Raw genomic sequence first — 23,070 nt, forward strand, 5'->3', positions numbered from 1 at the left:
CATGATTTCCTGGTTCCGACGGTAAATTCCCAGTGGCAACAGAACTTTGTCTTTTTAACTGTTTTTCCATTTGTAAATTTTCAATTCTATTTTTTGTTGTTGTTGTTGTTTCTAATATTAAGCTAAGTTTGGTTCTGATTTGTACTTCGGCTGTAAATTATTCACCATTAGTAGAAGTAATCAGTGGAATCTGGTTTTATGATCTGGCAATGTAGTGATATTTATTGGAATGATGAGGATCTATTACATACTGCCTCTTTGGGCATCTACTCTCTCTTGATTGAGAGAAAAAAGCAAACATGTTTATTAGATTGTTTGCCTGGTTGTGCTTTTGTACAAGAACATGTCTTGGTTCCAATGTAAAGAACAGTTTTTTGCCAGACAGACCAGTGTTTTTGCATTTTTGTGTCTACATCTGACACATGGCTAAAGTTGCAGGACAAAAGCTGAAAGTCCTCTGTGTATCTGAAAAGGAGAAAGACTCTTACCTCATTGTGAACACGAAATATTCTCCTACCTTTGGGGGTATTAAAAACTCAGTCTTTTAAAGTCTCTCTTTCTGATTGGTTAGAGACTAAGAGGCATTATTTAAATCTAATATTCCCAGAGTTTTTTAAGAAATAGTGAAACTAAATGTATATTACTTTAGATGTGCCAGTCTTTTGAGAAATCCCTTTTCACAGAAACAACTAACTCAGAAGCATTTTTATATGTGAATCTAGATTTACAAAGTCAAAAGATTTGGTAATTTTAATTAGAAATGTTTATACCTTCTCCCTGATCTCCTTGATCTCACTGGTGTGTAATATAGAACAAAAATATATAAGATAATAAAAACATTTATACTAATGTTGCATGATATCCACATGTCCACATGCTGTGCATGCGTGTATCACAATTGGTTACACATTGGCCTGAGAATTATCAGCCAGTTCTAAAGATTAGCACAATGTAGAGTATCCCTGATAGAATGCTATTTTATTTGTTGCTGTTAAGAACAATCAGAGAGCATGCATTCTATAATACTCTAAGTGTCATCAAGAGGGTCACAAGAGATCATTCTGATGTTTGCAAATGCCTTCATGAGGTTCCTCTTAGTTCCAGAGTCTGACAAATCCAGATTTTTCCCTTGGAATAGATGCATGCCTTAATAGCAATCTTATTGAAGTATATTTCACATATAATAAAATCTACTTATTTGGGATATATATATATTTTATAAGGTTAATGTAACCATACTTTATGGGGAAGGCAATGGCACCCCACTCCAATACTCTTGCCTGGCAAATCCCAAGGAGGGAGGAGCCTGGTGGGCCGTAGTCCATGGGGTCGCTAGGAGTCGGACACGACTGAGCGACTTCACTTTCACTTTTCACTTTCATGCCTTGGAGAAGGAAATGGCAACCCACTCCAGTGTTCTTGCCTGGAGGATCCCAGGGACAGGGGAGCCTGGTGGACTGCCGTCTATGGGGTCGCACAGAGTTAGACACGACTGAAGCGACTTAGCAGCAGCAGCAGCAATCATACTTTAAGGGATTACTATGTTTAGCGGGAAACAGCATTTTCATTTGGGTAATACACAAAAAGAAAAAGAAGATAGCTAACTACAGAGGACTACTTCTCTATTAATGACATCTCCCAGTTGTGAAGAGTGTCCACAATTTCCTTCAAAGAAAGAAAACATATGAAATAATACTGAAGAAAATTTAGAAAGAAAATACCAAAGAGTTATGAACCTACAGCCGATAATAGCATTTCTATGAAGTCTGATGTTTCACATTCTATATAAGAGGTTAGAAAATACTGAAATGAAATAAAACAAAATAAGAAAAAAAACTAGAGATTTATTCAAGATCTGCTTGTTGATTTTTTTTTAAAGTTTTTCAGTCACTTTCTTCCCCTATCTTTTTTAATGTGAATAATTTCAAGCCAAAATTTTTATTTCTAACCTACACCTCTACTAATAGAGTTTCAAGTGATTTTTATTGTCTCCTTTCTGACTGTCAGGAATTCTAGAGAACATGATTGCTTTTGTATTAAGGAGGGAAAAAATACCTAAAAGGAATTATTTCTATCAATAATAACTGTTAAAGAAAGAGTTTAGTCATCACGTGACCTCCCATCTTTGGGAAAGTCTCCCCTGGTACTCTGGGCATATTTCTACCATACCAATTACACTTCTAGTTATTTCACTACACATCACATTCATATATGCACTTCTTGGCATGAAGGTAACTTGTCATTCCAGGGTGTAGAATAATGCTTTGTACACAAGCTATAATTACAGAGAAGAGTAGTATAGTGAAGTACATCCTGTAACCAATGAAACATCATCCTGTAATGGAGATGTAGATTCTCATATGATCAATTGGCTCACAAGTGGGAGTGCTTTGGGGCAATAATAAACTGTTGTGCTGTGCTCTGTCATGTCTGACTCTTTGCAACCCTATGGACTGTAGCCGACCAGGATCCTCTGTCCATTGGGGACAATAATCACCTCTGAATTCTCCAAAGATTCACTAGCATGGCTAACTATCATCTTCCCATAAGGCCCCGAACACTGCCTGGAACCTAACAGACACACAATACATATTTATTGAATAAATAAACTAAAAACAAAACAAACACCTCTGACTTTAGGTCAACAGGTATTGGCAAATGCTGTCCAGACAAAAGTCATTTTCCTGTGTTCCATTTAACCTTCTGATTTGGGGTTTATGGTTGCATTGTTAACTATTGCCATGTTAACTTAGTGACAACTTTTGCTCCATGCCAAGGAATTCAGCTGGGTAGACTTATTATACATTGACTTTTAGTTTTACTGGGCTCTTACTGGATTTTTTTAAAAATTTGAATGCAAATATCCTTGCTATATATTGAAATTCAATTTGATTTAATGTACCAAAATTGATAAGTATCATACATTTATCTATTCCTTCATGAAATCTCATGTGGAATTTTCCTTAGTCAATTAATTACTTTGTTCCCCAAAGTATTTAAATCAGTAACCACTTTATATTCATCTGTGTGTTTATTGTCCATGTCTCCACATCCTGTTGTCTGTTTCCGTTTTGATGTTATATCCACTGACTATAGCACAGTGTAACACTACTGGTTTCCAATAAACATTTGATTAATGTTCAGATATTTGAATCAACATATGAATCAACACAATTCCAGCAATAAGACAGACTAAATATTCTGAGAAGCCCTTCTTTAAAAAAAATACACACACACACACACACACACACATATATGTATATCACAGATAAAAATTCAAAACTATATTTTTGTAACTGAGGCCAGAAACAACCATAAATTCCAAATCAGAAGGTAAATCCCCAGAGGGCATGTGCCAATCCCTAGTGACCTAAAACCAGAGATTTAGTTTTGTTCTGTTTTTAGGATTCTTTATTCACTCAATAAATATGCATTGTATGCCTAATAGGTGGCCGGCAGCATTCTGGGCGATGCAGAAAAAGAGAAATGATGAGATAGATCATCTCCCTTCTTTGAGCTTATATACCAGATGTCATATTTTGTGGGTCTTCAGGTCTCATCCCCATATTACTTTAAAGTTAGCAGTCACTGAATTCTATATTGTTTGCTTTGCCCTAGTAAAACGCAAGCTCCAGAAAAACAGGGAATTTTTGTCTTAAATAGCTTCACTCCAATATACTGAAGTATAACTGACTTAAAAAATTGCAGATTTTAAAATGTACAATTCAAATCCACCACCATTATCAATATAACGAACATGTAACCATCACCCCAAAAGTTTCTTCATGACTCTTTTTAATCACCCTGGCATCCTATTCTCCTGAACCAATGATATTCTTGTCACTACAAAAACATATTTTCTCAGCTTTTATATAAATATAATCATGCAGTATGTACTCATTTTTATCTAGTGAGAGCTAGAAATTTAATTAGTCCAAAGTTTCTATTTGAGGTCAAACAAGGTGGGAAGTAGGACTAAAGATATCAAGCCCCAAAACCCAATCCCTGCAAAAAAGGACCAAAAGGTTAAAGTATTCTGCAAGTGATGATTTGCAACTTGTACAAAACTAATACCTCTGCAACAATAACCATGGTCTTCTAGATTCTACATATTGTCTGTGTTTATTGGCAGTTGCCAAAAACAAACCACAGAATCCTGAACACACAGTGTATGTTACTGCTAATCTGAATAAAACCTTTGGGATTAAGATCTGAACTCAGAGACAAAACAGATAGTTCTATAATTTGGTACCAACTTAATTCCTATCCTAATTCCTTATCCTTTTCAAGAACCCTTCTCCCCAAATCCTCAAGGGGTCTTGATTAGCCCTCATACATTTCTGTAAATAAAGTATTTCCAAGTGAAAAAATCAGGCAGAGCTTTTTTTTTTTTTTCTTTAATGGGGTGAAATTTTCAATGGGTAGTGTTTAAAATAAAGTAAACAAACCAAAATTTTGATTACAGAAGACATCAGGAATATTTCCTGGCCTTGGTCTTAGCATGAGATAGAAGAAAACAAAAGAAAAAGAAAAAAGGTATCCCCTGAGAATTCCTTACAAGCCCAGACCCACTAGGTTAGAGACTTGAATTCATTCTGTGTGGCTCATAAACTTCCAAGACAAACTATCAGACAAAAATATAAAAGGAAATCTGTCCTATTCAAGGATATTGGATGAACTAGATACTAAGGCACTACTTAGTAAGGCCACATATTAATGAAAGGGTCAATTATATCCCTATGAGGATATTAAATTTTTTAATTTAACCTAATAAATTATCTTGAAAAATATAAAATAAAAACAGAAAAGCTACATGAAAAGTGGACTAATTTAACCATCAAAATGGAAGATGAGTTACTCTGATAAAAAAAATCAGTAAGTGTATAGAATATCTGAATAACCCAATTAGTTTTCCCTAATAACGCTGTATGAAAATCTGTAACTAGATAATAGCTATTCTTTTAAATCACAAATATACATTTATAATACCTATGTGCGAGGCCATAAAAAAAGTCTCAACCAATGTGCAAGGTACAAGATATTATATAAAATACAATTTGTGGTTATAACTGAAATAGGTTTGAAAATAACAGCAATAAGTTTTTTAAAATATTTTCATGGAAATTAAAAATACATTTTTAATAAAAATAAATCTTTTGGAAGCTAAAAAAAGAAACAATACTAAGCAATAGAAATTCAACTTAATATCTTAGGAGTTAGAAAAAGATGATAATGGCTGATAATGGCTCCATGACATCTTACACCTGTACTTCACTAGGCCTTCATCCAGGCCAGAATTAGGTACGTTCACAGAAAGGAGGTATTATAACTGCTGTGAAGTGAACTTAAAGTCTTTCATCTGTGTCTGACTCTTTGCAAACCTATGGCCTGTAACCCACCAGGATCCTGTGTCCGTGGAATTCTCCAGGCAACAATATTGGTGTGGGTTGCCACTCCCGTCTCCAGGGGATCTTCCCAACCCAGGGACGGAACCTGGGTCTCCTGCAGGCAGATTCTTTATGTTTGAGCCACCAGGAGAGTCCTAAATGTACCATACTTCTACCCAGATACTCATCCAAGAAAACACATATTAATTGCAGCTCAGATATGCAAAAAGAAACCAAAAACATTTTTAAAAGTTTAAGAGGTTAGGTTACCTTTTCTTTTTTTTCTTGGGTGTCTTGGTCCTGGTTATTGGTGATTTTTTTGGCCTTGCTATGCACACTAGGAATGACCTGCCACCACAAAGACAAGGAAGAGAGAAAGAAAGAATTTAAATGTCACAATCATTACATTGTTCCACGCATTAAAAAAAAAAATCGTTAAAATCCTACTTAACTATATTTCTAACTTCACCTAAAAAGTAAAGATATGAGAAGTATAGTTAAAGCAAACAACACAACTTAGGAAATCTAGCAAGTTATATAACCCAAATGTGAATGCCTGCATGTGTGTGTGTTTGTGTGCGGCATCAAGGGACAATAAATTCACAGGCTTGTTTAGATCCAGAAAGTTAGTTCCTCTGTAACATTTATTTCATTGATCTACCTTATTCATCAGTGTACTCCAGCTCAAGTTTTGTTTTTTTTGGTTTTTTTTTTTTGTTTTTTTTTTAAGGTTATTGTATATGTTTATTCCAGTCACCAAGGGCAGCTAACACTGAAGTGATATCACTTCAGCCCACTTATTTGAGGCTTTGATTTTACTTTTCTTCATGTAAAAAATGGATGCCTCAGTAAATATTACTTTTTCTTTTTTACTTAACGAACTGTAAATCCTGTCACCTGGAATGATTATGATATGTTTCTTTTCATGGATATATAACATTTCTTGCTGTCAGTCATGCTTTTCATGGGATTTTACATACTTCATTTCCAAGTTTCTCTCCTACAAACAATCTTGCAGTAATCATTCTTATGTAATATCTTCATACAGTTTGAGTATGGTATCTAGCGCACTGTGTACATTCAATAAATATTTAACCATCACTGTTAGCATATAGATAAATTATACAAAGCTATTTACACCCCTGGATAATACCTCAATTAGAGCTGGAATTTATTTATCACTATCACCCTGATGCTCAGAAAAAGCACCACATAGTAGCATTCAATAAATGCTTATAAGTGAATCAAACAGTTCAATTTCATAGAAATGATTTTAATTCTTAATGATGCAAACAGCACAGATTACTTTTTGACTCATTTCTTTTTGTAAAACTACCTGTAAAATATCTTAAGAAAATACAAAATTATTTTGTATTATTAAAAGTGGTTATTTTAAAGGCTCCTCAAATAGCTAACACAAGTAATTGGCATAAAATCTGATGACAGACATGCAGATTAAAAGGAAAAATAAATCTCCTTACTCAGAAAATTAAAGGAACTGCCTCCCTAGGGATAATTTAAAAAACAAAACAAAAGCACTTTTCTCAAAAAGGCAATTTACGATTAAGTCTTCTCTACTTTTAGAGTCTAAAGGAATAAATTAATTTTGGAATAAGTGAGACCATCTCAGAAATGTTTCTCTAAAGTAAAAAGCAATAGTAGTGATAAATCAATTTATATCTGTGGCTTCTTATGTGAATAGAGACTGTGCTTAATATTTATTTCTCTATTTAACACACAGGACAACCTAAGTCAGAGTTCAAAAACCAGCGGATCTACAGGTATATGTCTCTAATTCTGAAGACTTTAAAACACTTTGTCTCCCTACAAAGTCATAACACGTGCCTATACTGGACCTACTTTCTCCTATGGAAAAACCAGCTAAAGTTAAAGGGCAGAAGCTTTGAAATGGGATAAAAGTTAGTTGCCATTCATAAGGTTTATACTATTTGTTTTTCAAATAGAGAAATATTATTCTCTACACATATCATTAGCAAACTTTGGAAGACAAATTGCCCACCAAAAAAGACCACATCTTTATGAAAAGTAGGAGAGCACATATTTCTTATGAAAGTAAAACATATATTTCTATATGACTAATACACAAAATGAACATGTCCAAAAAAATTTAGATGCCATTATGAAACAATGATATTAGGGAAATAGAAATGGAAGACAGGAAAAAAGAAAACAACACATAATAATAAATTTAGTGAACTGAAAGAATGATACCAGTTTTAAAAGGGTTTGGTTTTGGATATATAGAGAAAACCTTAATGCTACTGTGAAATGCAATTATAAGTAGAAAAAATTGCTTTGGCATAGAAACTTTCTATTGAGGTGTACAGTATAGATCATGAATTCTGCTCTCAAATAAGCACATACCAAGTAAATCTAAGTAGATATACACATTTCTTTCTAGCATGCTGAAAATATAGTTGAGAAATTCAGGAGAAAAAGCTTAAAAAGGTAAGGTGTTGCCAGTCCTCCTAAAGCACCTATTAAAAGCACAAATATTTAAAAAATTAAAACTTAAAAAAAAAAAGTGCAAACATAAACACCACCACTCAATCCATCAGGCTGAAGAGAATTTTCATGAAGGTTTCACTGATGGCTCAGATGGTAAAGAAATCACCTGCAATGCAGGAGACCCAGGTTCCATCTCTGGGTTGGGAAGATCCCCTGGAGAAGGGAATGGCTACACACTCCAGTATCCTTGCCTGGAGAATTCCATGGAGGGAGGAGTCTGGCAAGCTATAATCCATGAGGTCTCAAAGTCACAGCTGAGCGACTAACACTTTCTTTTTCAAGGCACATTTAGACATAGGACCCTGATGGCCAAACATTAGGAAATGACTTCCTTGGGAGTTTTGAAGAACGTTTCAAAGTTTAATTAAACCGATCAAAAATGATTAAGAATTTGGCTATATTTTCTATTTCTGTGATGATCAACAATAATTGAAAGAATAAGTAAACCAAAGATATAAAAATATGACGCTTGATTCCTTTCATTGCCTTATTCGGGTGGAATCAACTTTGTGCTGAAAAAACGGAACAAGTAATGGACATTAACATCATCACCATTCTTTGGCTAGAACCACAGACAGTTCAGTGTTCGATGAACGCAACACTCTGTGATGCTGCCTGAGGGATAAGTGGCTTGAGCATGGAATAATGCTGAAGACTTTTTCTTTTTAAGCAGTTTAAAGATATTGTACTGGTCACTCAAATGAAAACTTCCACCACAGCTCACCAACAAAGACTAGATTAAAAGCTTGGCCTTTATGGCTGACCTTATAACCTAATAAAATGCTTTGAATATTTTTTGGTGAAGCATTCACAAATGGTCGTATAAATGTATAATTTGATTGGCTCATTCTAGCTCAGAGCTGTTTCTCTGGAAGTGTCATTTGGCAGGGAAAATCTGGCCAACATTCCTATTAAATTCAGTCTCCAGAAATAAAAGTGATGGCCTCAACAATTTTCTCAGTATCATAAGAGTTTAAGGGTGGATTCTAATAAATCCAGAATTTCAAACTGCATACAAAAATGTGAAGACTTTATTCTGCTTCCCTCTCTCAATTAGTCTTGATAGTATAAACGTGGCATTAAGTCTGGAAGGGACCTTGCTGCAAATACAGTGCACAGCAGAGCTGCCCATACGGGGTGAGGCTGCAGCCCCCTGGGTATGGGCAGGCTATAAGCATGCAAAAAATACACATTGATGCCCCCCGCTCCGGGACAGCCAGACATCTGTTTACCCAGTTTGTTATACAAATATTATTTTCTGTATGCCTTGATATAAAAAAAGGTTGAAAAGCACTGCATTTTAGTGGACTGAAAGGCATATTTTTAAAAACTATGCAGTTTTTCTACTGTTCAGAAGTGCCTATGTTTTGAACAGCTGTCTTCCATTATAAAATATAGAAAAGTAAACATAACTTTCGGTTACAGGGCTTACTGGTGACATTTCTGCCTCATATTGCAATATAAAATACACATCCTGTCACTGACATCTGTGTATCAGAGTTCTAATTCCCTACCAAATCAATAGTTTATTACAGGAAAAAACTCTATGATGAAATACTGTCCTTTATAAATTCAGAATCTCCAACAGAACATACAGTGCAACACATTTGAATTTTTACATGCTATAATAGATACACAGGCCATTTGATAGTCCCTCTAGGATGTTTTTATAACTGACCTTCTCTGTGTTGGAAGCGTTTTATAGACAAAGTAACTAGTTCAGAAAGGTTAAGTAACTTGCCTCCAAATTAGCAAACCTGGTAAATAGGGAATCAAAGAATCGAAAATAGGTCTGTTGGACTCCATTGTACACTGGAATAACTCAAATTTGACCAGGAGATTGAAATCAGAGAAAAAAGGGAAAACTGAAGCTAATAATTAAATTTTTACAAAGCTAACTTCCTTTAAGCAATAGTAGAATAACAGTAAAAAATATGTTGGAAAATATTAACACTTGGAGGCAAAAGCTTGATCCACAGATCTAGAGACTATTTGTAAACTTGTTGAATATGTAAACTAAAGCTTACTCTTGGAGTGGATGACAAGCTCTGAACGACGAACACCACAGGGTTTCCTGCATTCTTAATGGCCTCGACTGCTTCTCTGTGTGAAGCATTCTGCAAATCTACTCCAGACACCTAAAAACACAGACGTAATTTATTTCAGTTAGCAAGACAGCAGATCTTGTGGATAAGTTAATTCAAGTTCATGCATATTATCTAGTTATGAGAACAGCCAGAGTTGAATGAATTAGACGACAGCTAGAAAAATATAAGACTGGCACATAAAAAGGTTTGCTGTTTTAGGAGACCATGTTTAAGAAAATTAACATCTTACCTTCAAGAAAAGTATATAAGAAAAATATCTTAATAACAATAGCTGAGGTTAAAAATAATTATGCAAAAGTAGGTAGCCTAATCAGTAACAGAAACTTAAGAAGCTTCTGAGCTTATAATGTCTCCTCTGCCACTATAAGAGGACATAATTCTGAAGGGGGGTAGGGGCTGGGGATCTCCTTGGACTCATCTTCTCTCAATTAAACTAAGAAGAAAGGTATTTTAAGCAAATTGCCCATTATCAAATTGAGTAGTTGAACATTTCTCAAATTATGTTCAAAAAAGAAGTGTGAAAACACCCATGGGTTCTTTTACTAAAAGAGTTCTGCCTTCAACAAATTTGGGTAAAGTGTACACATCTCATTATACAAATCTGAGAAAGCATAACTTGTGAACATGCCCATAGTCTCAAAGAGCATTCTATTTATCAAATGCATTTATTTAAAGGAATGAATTCTTCAAACTCACAATGTAAGGAAGCCTTGGTAAAAGTTGAGGTGGTTTCCAGTCAGAGGATAATGACAATTTGTGAATATTGTTTTGCTACAAGGGGATCAAAGAAATAGGAATGTAGGTGCAGTGGAATCAAGGTTGGTTTTTGTTTTTTTAAGACGGGATATACTACAATAATGATGATACAGAGGAGAGGAAAAATGAAGGTAGAGAAGAGTGATGACTGCAGAAGCAAACCCTTGGAAACTGAAGATGGAATGACTTCTACTGCACGAGTTAGAGAGACAGACTCTAGATAGAAGAAACACAAATAGTTCATTTGTTGCAACAAGCACAGGTAGAAAAAAAAGGATGTAGAAGGAGCAAGAGGAAGGTCCCTTTCGACTCCTCTTTCTTTCTCAATGAAATAAGAAAGAAGGACCATCAACTGAGATTAAGACTAAGGAAGGAAGCACAGGAGGTCTGAAGGACTACTTAGAAGAATGCAACACCTTGTTAAATGCAGGACAGCAGGACAGAGTTAAAGACCCATCTGAGGGAGCATTCATGAATTTAAAATGAGACCAGACAGTATGCATGGGGTTTTTTGTTTGTTGGTTTCTTGGCTTTTTTTTTTTTTTTTTTTTTGCTATTTTACAACTTTTCATTCCAAAGGCTTCAGAGTGTCACAATTTCTTGTTTGTTGGTATAACTTTGTTGGTTCAAATCAAGAAAGAGATCACAAAATAAGCAAACAGTTGCACTTAACTAGGATGTGGTTGTCCCAGAAAAGCTCAATGAAAGGAAAGAAGATCAAAGGAGTTGGAAGCACATGCACCAGAGTGATAGGAGGATAAGTCACTGCATCTGAGCAGAGTGAGGAAGAAAGCGAGCATGCCAGAGGCGGAGGGACAGAGAAGCGACAGCATGGAGGCAGGAGATGGGAGCCCTGTGTGTCAGAGAGATTTAAATGGAGGTGAGTCTAAAGAACACAGAAAGAGGAGAGAGCAGAAAGAAGTGATGTCCGGGAGGCAGCTGAAGCCACATCATGTAAAATCCAGAAGGCCATGGCAAGAACTCTGGCTTTTTATTCTAATAGGCATCCATGAAGATTTTAACGCTGTGAAAAGCTCTTTTCCCATCTGAGTTGAGGAAGGATATGAATAATAGTAAATGAAAAAAAATAGAAAAAATTTGCAGTGACGATTAAAAGCTGTCACTAGTTTGATGCAGCTTCTTTCAAAAAAACCTGATCCCTGAAACATTCAACAGTAAGAAAAGTAGAGGCTATATGAGAACTACATCCTCTTCAGTAATAATCAGCTTTTTTTCCCTGACAGAGATTATACAGTGTTAAATGGGAATCACTAAAGCTGAGAAGTGAGAAAAAAGTTAGAATTCTGTCATATTACAACAGAAAAATAATCTTAGTCTTTCTCAACTTTAAAATTATAACCTAAAAAATGTCCATGTACATAGATGAAGACCCATTTAATTTAATTTAAAATTAAGTTAAATTTAAACTTTCTAGTTTAAAAAGCTCTTTATACAGACCTAAACCTTTTGTGCAATTGTCTCAAGACAGAAATGAGTATTAAACTTCACTAGCAAAACAAGTAATGCTTTTCATAGAAAAAAGTAAACAAATGACTCCTTATGGTTCACAGAATATATATTAGAGTTTAATATTTCAGGTCTGTTGTGAATCTGAAGAAATATAAATTATTAAATCTGAGATAAAACAATGGGTTTTTATTAGTATGTGTAAAAGTGATGATGGATTAGATGAGAGAATACTTTTTATTCACTGACAGCAGAGAAAGATGAGAAAAAATTCAAAAAGATAAGAAAAAATGAACAATTCAATTAGAAAAAAGACAAAAGACTTGAACAAACATTACACCAAAAAGGGTATCAGATGGCAATTAAGCACATGAAAAGTTAGGGAACTACAAATTAAAACAACAATGATATCACTATGTACCTATCCAGAATGGCTAAAATGAAAAATAGTGACAATCCCAAATGCTGGTGAGGATGCAGAGACATTGGATCACTCATAACGGCTTGTATACAAAATGGTGCAGCTATTCTGGAAAATAGTTTGACAGTTTCTTAAGACTAAGAAAGGAACTTAACATACAACCCAGCAATTACACTCTTGGGCATGTATCCCAAAGAAATGGACACTTCTTTTCACTCAGGAACTTATATACCAATGTTTATAGGGCTTATTTAGAATGGCCAAGAACTGGAAACCACCCAAACATCTTTCTATGGGTGAATGGTTAAACTGTGGTACCTCCATACCATGGAATAGCACGCATTCATAAAAAGGGATCAACTACTGACAAATTGAAAGAACTTCAAAGAAATTGCACTGAGTAAAGACAGAATCTCAAGAAGAAACAGAATCATAATTCCACTTATGTGACAACTGTAAAATAACACACTTATAAATACGGAAAACCAGAATAGTGGTGGCCAGACGCTAGCGATGCGAGAGGAGGGGAGAGGAGAGGAGTGGCTATCGAGGGGCCAGACAAGGAGTCTTGTGGTGATGACTCAGCTGAGTTTCTTGATTGCTGTGGGGGTTATGCAAGGTTACACATGTGATAAAATTGTGCAGAGCTATAAACACACACACACATGTGGTACGTGTATATACCTGGTGAAATCTGACTAAGGTCTGTGAATTGTGCCAATATTAGCATTTTGCTTTTGCTTTTCCTGTAGTCATGTAAGATGTTAACGTTGGGTGAGGCTACGTGAAGAGAGTACATGGGACTTCCTTATACATTTCTTTGCAATGTCCTATGAATTTATAATTATTTCACTATATAAAGGAAAAAAGCTAATTTTTAAACATTAGCTTCTGTATTTTGTTCTAAGTGCATATGTATCAGTAATAAAATTAAAAATAAATGCTTTATTAGATGAATATTATCAATTTAGATTTTAAAAAAGCAAAATCCAGTTATATGTTGTTTAAAAAATACAACTAAAACAAAATCGCAAATAAGTATGAAAATGAAAAAAAAAAAAAACAGTGTACCACACAAATGCCAAATAAAAGAAACCACGCCTGCCCCAGAAAGCCAGAATAACCCTTTTTAAAAATATGTATGTGTTCATAATTCTCCAATGGATTCCCACACATTCAGAGTGGACAGCCTTCTGAGCTCTCCATGATGTGGCTTCCCATTACCTTTTCTCTTTCAGCGTCTCTCTTGTTCACTCCACCTACAGTAGCAGTGCTAGACCTCCTTCTGTCCCTTGAATACATCCAGGCAAGCTCCCACCTCAGAGCCTTTGCACTTCAGTTCACTCTGTCTGGAGGCATCTTCCCGTCTGTGTCCACACTGCTCACTTGGTCATTTCCTGTATCTGCCCAATGTCATCTTCCATAACAAATCTACTGGTTGCCATCACTACTCGTCATTCCTTACTCTCCTCCCCGTTATTTTTCTCCATGGCTACTTATAACAATCTAACTTTCTATATATTACTTATTTTGTGTATTGTCTATCTCCCCCACTATCATGTAAACACCATAAGAGAAGGGATTTGTGGTCATTTTCTTCATTTCTTTATCTCCAGTGTGTTTGAAGGTTTTTTTTACAATTTCACAAACATAAATATAACCTCAAATTTGTACACACAGAACAATTTTATGCAATTCTTTAATCCTCACAATGATTATATGAGTTTTAAAATCTCATTTCTGTTTTGTTTGGAAACTGAAAATAAAATATATTTCATAATTTGTCCAAGAATAGAAAACAAACAGGACAATCTAGACTTCACTCCATGATCTCCAGAGCACTTTTCATTCTGTCAGAGATAAAACACCACAGCTGATGTTTAGCATCATAAACCATGAGGCGAGGACAAGCAGATTCTGGGGTTAAAGATATTCAGTATGGTGTCATCCAATAAACCCAATGCAAAGAAATGTATCAGATCTAGACCTCTCAGTGCCTGTGATGTATCCTTAAAACTCCACTCTGCAAAGCCTGCCATGTGTAAAGGATGGATTCCAACAACAGTCTTCCACTTTCAGGGTCAACTCTGGGAGGACAGCCGAGCTACCCCACTGCCATATACAATTCAAAGTTTGTTAAAGACTGTGGGAGAAGCGTGAGGCCCACCTTCCGCCTCATTCTGTCAACTTGTGAAATTTGATGCTTTTTGTTTTATCATTTTAAGGGCTTTGCTAGTGGCTTAGACAGTAAAGAATCCACCTGCAATGCAAGACATCTGGGTTCAATTCCTGGGTCAGGAAGATCCCCTGGAGAAAGGAATGGCAACCCACTCCAGTATTCTTGCCTGGAGGATTCCATGGACAGAGGAGCCTGACGGGTTACAGTCCATGGGGTCGCAAAGAGTTGGACACGACTGAGCGACTAACACTACTCCTACAGTTCAACTTTAGAATCTCACAAAATTGTGTAAACCTACAAATGAAGGCATTTGAATAAAATATACCAACAGTACACACATATTTACTGTTTCACAGTACATTTCAAACAAAAACAAAATTTTAACATTATTTACCTCAAGTATTTTATCCCCAGTTTTAAGAGCATTTGTTTTTCCTGCCGGACTGTCTTCCAAAACTTGTTTAATAAATATACCTTTAAGCTCCTCTCCATTCTTTAAACGTTTTATGACAGTTTGTCCGCCAACAATACTAATACCAAGAGATACATCTGGTTCTCTAAAAATCTCAACGCTGTAAAAACAAACAAGAAAACAGAATTCACCCATGAACAAGGCAATTTGTTGTATCGTCATTGTGTTCAACGTGTATATCCTTGTGGCTCATTTTATATAAATACATTTTCACAAATGTTATAGAAGTTATACCTAGTTCCTAAATTGTAAGAATCTATCACTTCTATAGAATGGAATTAAATTCTATTAGATTCTTATGAAGAATTTTATGGTATATGTAACAGTTTAAATTCTGAAGATGATTTCTAAGACAACAAATACAACTCTTAATATTGAGAAATTTAGCTAGATCTTAATAACCCTATCTCCCACCACCATATATTTTCTGATGAGTCCTTTTTATCTGCATCATATGTAACATTAGCAAAGAATGAATTGAAGAAATAACAAATGAGTGAAAAAAAAATCAAGAAAGTCACATGTATCATTTTGGCAAAAAAGCACAGACCTTCAGAACTGGAGAAGGAAATGGCAACCCGCTCCAGAACTCTTGCCTGGAAAATCCCATGAAGGGAGGAGCATGGTAGGCTACAGTCCATGGGGTCGCAAAGAGTTGGACACGACTGAGCAACTTCACTTTTTTTCTTTTTTTCACAATAAAATAAATTTGTCACTGGCACACTCACTGCCCATACTGCTATTCCTAGTCAGCCAGGCTAGCCTGTGGTTCTTTAAACGGAGGACAGATTTTATTGCTCCAGAGGCTGGAAAGGTTTTCTTTTCTTCCCACCTCCACATCATTTCCATAAAGTATGGAATAAAACTTGTCCCTCAAAATACTATGAATTTTGTTCAAACTGCACAGACATGGCCAATAATTAACTCCAAAAAGTAACTCAGAAAACAGCTAAGAGTTTTTAAGACAAAACTCAAAAGTGCAAAAAAAAAACAATGTGAGTGACATGGTGGAATTAATAATGAGTGAAAATAGAAAGGGCAGCTAATGGAAGACTTTTATAATCTTAATAAAGTGCAGCCCTGGTTACTACAAAAAACAATGAGAGTAACCACAGGAGGATGGGCCCAGCACACTCTGTTAGTGCAAACAAGACACAAACTTGGATTAACATAAGAGGAGGAGGGGGCTATGTCACAGAAGCCTCAACTATTGCTCTGGTTTGTTTAAAAGAAAAAAAGAGCTTTACTGCCTTCAAGACAGCTCTAGCTGCCTTGCTTAGTGGTATAGTGAGAAAGTACACTGAGCCCCTCATAGATGGACATCTGTAAGCTCCTTTCTCTGAAAAAGTATGACAATGGTTTTCCTAATATTGGTTATAGTCATTTTGCCTGGCTAAAAACCTCTAGGTAAGACAAAGCACAACTACAGTTCAGGCCAATGTACCTGTGAACTATGGCAATCATTAGAGAATGACTGACACTATTAAATTGAAGAAAAGAGCAACCAATTGCACTGTCCTATTGAGAAAGCCAATCATGTTATCAACCTACATTCTTGGTGGTCCCCAGTGACTGAAGTTTGGAGTTTCTTCTCCTTCACCTTCTTCTCTCTCAGGTAATTCACTGAGGAGAAAGAAAGGAAAAAAAAAAAAACATACACACATGTAACTTATAACACACTCATTATTAAAGGTTCTTAAAAAGTTTTATATTATACAATCTATATGCAGTTTAAAAGTTCTTAATTTCTAAGCTTTAAAAATATTTACATCAATAGTTAACTATCCATACAAAGATATATTGCTTAAATGTTCAAATTAATAAATATCCACCCAGTACCAGAAAATCACTGATTATAAACACTTTCATTGGTGACACTATAGATGCTACTTTCTAAAAATCTGTGTTTGAATTTGTATGATTTTACATTTGTTTTTCTATCAACACTTAAATATTATAAAATATATTTCTTAAAACTTGGTGTGACTGACGGGCTAACAATCTAGTATAACCTGACACAAACAACTGAAATGACTAAATAGTCAGGAAACATGATGGCTCTTTCTAGATTTTCTTGTCTCTCTAACCCTAAATAATGTCCCCGTCATTTGTATTCTGTGAATATGTTGTGTATGTCCACAGTTTACAGTTTGTGTATTTTTCAGTTTACAGAAAGATTTGTTAAACAATACAATCCTCTCACCTACTACCATCACACTTCCACCCATCAAATTATGTTAATATGGAACTGCCTAGCAGGATGCTGAATTATAGAATAGTTATAAAAGTAATGCTATCTAATAGGGTAAAGGCACTATCATCTATGACCTGGAAAAGGAGTCAGGATTTCTAAGCTCCAATCTAACCTGTACCACAAAATAGGCATGTGCCTTTGAACCATCAAATTAAATAACTTATGTGATACTGCCAATCATATTACTGTATATAAAAATGTAGGTACTACTTCTTCCATTTCATTTTCATAAAAACCCCTGTGAAGTAAGCACAGCAGGTCATATTACTATATTTTCCACTTGAGGCTGAGAGAAGGCTCAGATGTACTACATAACCTCTCCATAGTATCCAAATCTTTTTTTCAGCATGGAGTTTCAATGCTCCATTTTCCTCTGAATTCTCAAATAAGTCCTATCAAAAGCATGAAACTCCAGCTACTTGTCACTCTACAATTTTCTAGGATACAATGGTTTAAGGATGATTGAAAAGAGAAAGTGAAAGGATCTAAACAATCTGAAAATCAGTTAAAGAACTGAGATCATTAAGGATCACTTACGTCTCACCCACTGCAGACAATCTTCTTCCCTTAGCCAGTCTACTTTTTATGATTAAAAGCATTCATAAAATTCAAGAAAAACACCTTGGCAGATAATTGCTGGTTACTTATCTAATGCCCTCTCTGCCATCTTCCTTACCAATATAACACCCCTTTACTCCAGGTGGCACTATGCTCAGCTTTAAAAACAATACATTTTCTGGACTTCCTCTTAGCTAATGGTAGCTGTGTGCAAGAGCTCTGATCAGCACCAAGGAAGCCAAAGTCCTTGGGTGAGACTTGCAGGAAAACTCATAAAGTGGAGGGAGAATCAGCTGACAGGAACCTTTTGCTCTATGCTCTTTCCCTTCTTGCCTAGAAGGCAGAGGTGATTATTGGCGATGGAACACCCATCTTAAAATCGTGACGACGCAATGAGGACTGAAGCAATACACTGATTACAGCCCAGCAGAAAGGAAGAAGGTGTCCAAGGCCCTGCCAGGACTTCTTCAGGACTCCTTTACATGAAAGAAATCAAGCCCCAGTTGAGTAAAGCCACGCTAACAGTTGTGGGGGGAGGGGTGTGGGAATAAAGAGGGAGGTTCAGTTTATCAGCAGCTGAATGCAATCACTGAATGATATACCCATGATTCCACCAATTTGAGTCTTCATTTTATCATGTCATATTACTATTTTTTGCACATGTACATATACGTTCATTGGATAGTGGTAGTCATAGCATAAACTTTCATATTTTGATTATCCCATAACAGCAACAAGGATTAAATGAAATATTACTGGCATTTAACTGAGGCTCAACCAATATCCATTTCCCTTAAATTTTTTCACTTGAATTTATATTCAGGTATACACAGTAGCTTGCCAGGCTCTTCTGTCCATGGGATTCTCCAGGCAAGAAAACTGGAGTGGGGTGTCATTTCCTTCTCTGAAACAACCATGTATTTAGAGTTAAAACTTTCCACCCCACCCTCACCTCTGGAAAGGGGCTAGAAGTGAGTTCAATCACCAATGGCCAATGATGTAATCAATCATGCCTGCATAATGCAGCCTCCATAAACCTCTCCCCACCTCCAAACAACAGGGTTGAGAGAGCCTGCAGGTTGGAGAACACATTAAAGTGCTGGGAAGGTGATGTGCCCCAAGAGAGCCTGGAAGCTCTCGCATCCCACACACACACTCCCTTCCTCGACTTATGCATCTCTTCCATTTGGCTATTCCGGAGTCGTATCCTTTACAATAAAGCAGTAATAGTGAAGCACGTCCCTAAGTTCTATAAGCCATGCTATCAAATTATTGAACCTCAGAAAGGTGATATGAGAACCCCCAATTCATAGTCAGTTGGTCAGAAGTAGAATTCGCAAACCTGGAATCTGTGCCTGGCTTCTGAAGTTGGGACAGTCTTATGGGACTGAGCCCTTAACCTGGGGGGGCTGTACTAACTCTGCAGTTAATGTCAGAACGGAAATGAATTGTAGGACACATTGTCCAAAGAATCAGAAAATTGGTTGGTGGGTGAAGGAAAAAATTCACACATTTTGTGGGTAAGAAACAGTTTATGAAATATATTAAGAAAAAAATGTACATATTTTTATTATGGCACATACATAGTATCATTCTAAGAATTAAATCCTTAAATTTAAAATGACCTACAATAGAATGGAAGTCAAGTTTTCACATTGGTATGGGCTATATGCTTTCCTTTTTAAAAAAATAAAATAAAAAATATCCTAAACTGCTGACTTTCACATATAATATTAAATGAAGGGAGAAAAATGTTATCTAAAATATGGAAAGTTTTAGTTTTCTTTAAGAAAATCTGTAACAAGAGGATTATTCCATTAGATAGACTTTTTCAAAGTATATTATTATTTTTCAGGAAATTGTTGAACATATTCTATTCACACTATTTCATACCTAAAGAGAAATAAAACTTTCAAAACCATAGTGTGATTAGTTTTAGAAAGTAAGTCACAGGAGATGAGCAACCATCCAAAATAATGCAGTCACTTTACACTGATGGATGCATATACCTTTTAACTCAAATTAAAATTTAATGGAGAAAGTAAAATACTTTTACTGCACATATTAAGATGCAAATTTGCCCAAATGTACTTGAATCTTTCACAAGAGAATTCTAAACTCTAATTTTATAATTTACACTTTGATTAAACATGGTCAATAGCTCAATCAGTTAGAATCTCAAATCTTAAAATAATTGAACTTTTGCCTTTTACATTTAATCAGAGTTTTATAACCACTTTTTCCCTAAACGAATTAACCATCTAATAGAAATAATGCTTTTTATTTCAGTCCTTTATAACAAATGCCCAAAGTTATCATTCTTTACAGATTTGGGAGGAAAGATAAAGTGCCCCATTAATGAACAAGTGGATATTAATAGTAAAACTTCATCATAAGACACAATGTCTTTGAGATTAACATTTTCTACGTCATACCAAAATCAGATGAATCCAGATAGCCAAGGTGACCTTTCCTTTTTAATATATCTTTTTTTCACATAAAAATTCTGTATACTAAGCCATATAAGGGTCAAACAAACTCAGCACCCCAAAATGATGTAGGCAGGAAGAGATACAATTGTGGCTAAGTTATCTCGAGATTTCTTTTTCCTTTTAAAATATAGACTCTATATGGCAATTTTCTGTGCACACTAGAGGGAATACGAGCTTCTAGAGCCAGGCAGAATAGGCACTAATGTTTTCCAAACTAGTAGGGTTAGTTACACAAATATAACACTATGACCTTGAAGTTACAAGAAAATTATTACCTGATACCAGTATACATAAAGAATTAGTCATTACTATACATGAAAGTTTAAAATGACACAGACGTGGTACTCAGTAAAAAAGCCAGATAACAAAAAAGTACCTATTGTATGATTTTACATGAGTTCTAGAATGGAAAAAAATAATTTACAGTATTAGAAGTCAGAAGCAGAGAACTTTCTGGGTGGATGAAACTGTTTAATATCTTGATTGGAGTGCTGATAACATGAATGTATGTGTGTGTGTTTGTGTGTGTGTAAAAGTTGCTCAGTTGCATCCGACTCTACGATCCCAGGGACTATAGCCCACCAGACTCCTCTATCCATGGAATTCTCCAGGCAAGAATACTGGAGTGGGTTGCCATTCCCTTCTCCAGGGGATCTTCCTGACCCAGGAATCCAACCCAAGTCTCTTGCATTATAGGCAGTTTCTTTACCATCTGAGCCACCATTATGCAGTTATCAAAATTAAGAAAATGGTTCCATAAAATTGCATTTAAGACTTTTGTTAAGAAACAAACGTTCAACTCATAAAGGGCAAGTCACTTCCTTAGGTCTTTCCCTTTTCTGACCTTCTGTACAGCCTGCGTTAGCAATGAAATATCTAATTGTATTTCCAAAGGCATTAGTGTAATACTCCTGTGCGTCTCTTGTCCTAATTTCTCACACTCATCTCCACCTGCAGTGGACCACAGCCGCAACATTATAAACTCCTTGGAAACGTCCCCTTTTTCCTTCCAAGTCAAACATTCCAGAGTAGTCCTCTCTCACGTCCATGTGTTTATTCTCTCCTTTACCCTTAGTCCTCTACCAATATTCTTAATTTACACATAATTTTTGGCAGTGGAACTCAAAGGTAAACCTATCAGAAACTCACCATTTACTTAAAAGGCACTAAATGCCAAGCCGTGTTGGGGACTTAAAATATAACATTAACTCATTTAATCCTTTCCCCAGCTATGACACTCAGTCTCATATTTCACTTCCTACTAGTCATAACAAAGTATCCAATATCTGAAAGTATTTCTTTTCATTTGCATCCTATTATACACACAGGGCTTCCCTGGTAGCTCAGCTGGTAAAGAATCTTCCTGCAATGCAGGAGACCTCGATTTGATTCCTGGGTTAGGAAGATACCCTGGAGAAGGGAATGGCTACCCACTCCAGGGTTCTTGCCTGGAGAATCCTCATGGACGGAGGAGCCTGGTGGGCTGCCGTCTATGGGGTCACACAGAGTCGGACACGACTGAAGCGACTTAGCAGCAGCAACAGCAGCAGCAGCACAGTACTATACTGCACATCTCCTATTAGGTTTGGAAGGTCATGTCCCCCACTAATGGGCACACTCATGTCTTTAGGCAGCAAGTGATGACAGAGTTGAATTAGAAAAAGACTGAAGCCAGGTGAATTCTGAACACATCATCTCAAGGAACTTTATGAAGAAGAATACTCAGAACAAGATCACTTAGATTCCTTTCAGAGTTTCCACACTCAGTCTGCCCACCATTCTTCCTTCCTAGAGATCTTCACTTTCAGTGTGCATCTGACCTCTTAATATTAGTCCTGGAGCCGAAGAGAAGTTAGCTTATGCAAGAGCACAGTGAATACTAACAAAATAGCTCTGCTGAGTCCTATGCAAAAATTAATGCAAAGAAACTGTAAAGTAGCATTTAGCACTAGCTGACACCCTGATGATCTGAAAAACAATATTCTGAAAGGAATCTGTGCATTACTCAGGAAGTCTTCTGAGTAGCAATAAATATTCATCTACAGACCTAACTCCATGGGTCATACCCTGAAAGATTAAAAAGGGGTAGTATGATTTACAGGAACACTTCTGGAGCCTGCTGAGACTGAAATATATACACTGGATCTATGACAGCGAGCCAAAAAAAAAAAAAAACATTCAAATGCAAGACTGATCTCCCAAGACAAAGGTTAGGCTGAAGCCCTTAAATGCCTGTGCCAACACAAGAAATCAGCTTGTCAAAGTGCTCACATTAGGAGAAAAGTGGACCTCTTCTCCCTGGAACTGGGAGAACTGAGTAAGATACAACTGATGGAATGCTCCATCTTCTGCACAAGGAAGGAGGGGTGGGTTTGGAAATTTGTTTAAATCTCTTCCAATTTACCCTTACAATTCTATAACGTGAAAAGCAGCTTCAATTCTGAATT

The 23,070-nt window shown here is 36.0% G+C and overlaps 1 protein-coding gene across 4 annotated transcripts in view; it reads right to left on the minus strand.

Moving 5' to 3' along the window:
• PATJ (PATJ crumbs cell polarity complex component) overlaps positions 1 to 23,070 on the minus strand; it is a 382,417-nt gene that overhangs the window by 226,024 nt on the left and 133,323 nt on the right. For all 4 annotated transcript variants that reach the window (XM_025288586.3, XM_025288590.3, XM_025288587.3 and 1 more), the window contains exons 23-26: positions 16,871 to 16,942; positions 15,242 to 15,419; positions 9,944 to 10,054; positions 5,658 to 5,735 (exon numbers count right to left, since the gene is read on the minus strand). In XM_025288586.3, the coding sequence (XP_025144371.3) occupies positions 5,658 to 5,735; positions 9,944 to 10,054; positions 15,242 to 15,419; positions 16,871 to 16,942 (439 nt within the window). The remainder of the gene's footprint in view (positions 1 to 5,657; positions 5,736 to 9,943; positions 10,055 to 15,241; positions 15,420 to 16,870; positions 16,943 to 23,070) is intronic.

This window comes from Bubalus bubalis, chromosome 6 (genome assembly GCF_019923935.1).
Source record: "Bubalus bubalis isolate 160015118507 breed Murrah chromosome 6, NDDB_SH_1, whole genome shotgun sequence".
Lineage (NCBI taxonomy): Eukaryota > Metazoa > Chordata > Mammalia > Artiodactyla > Bovidae > Bubalus > Bubalus bubalis.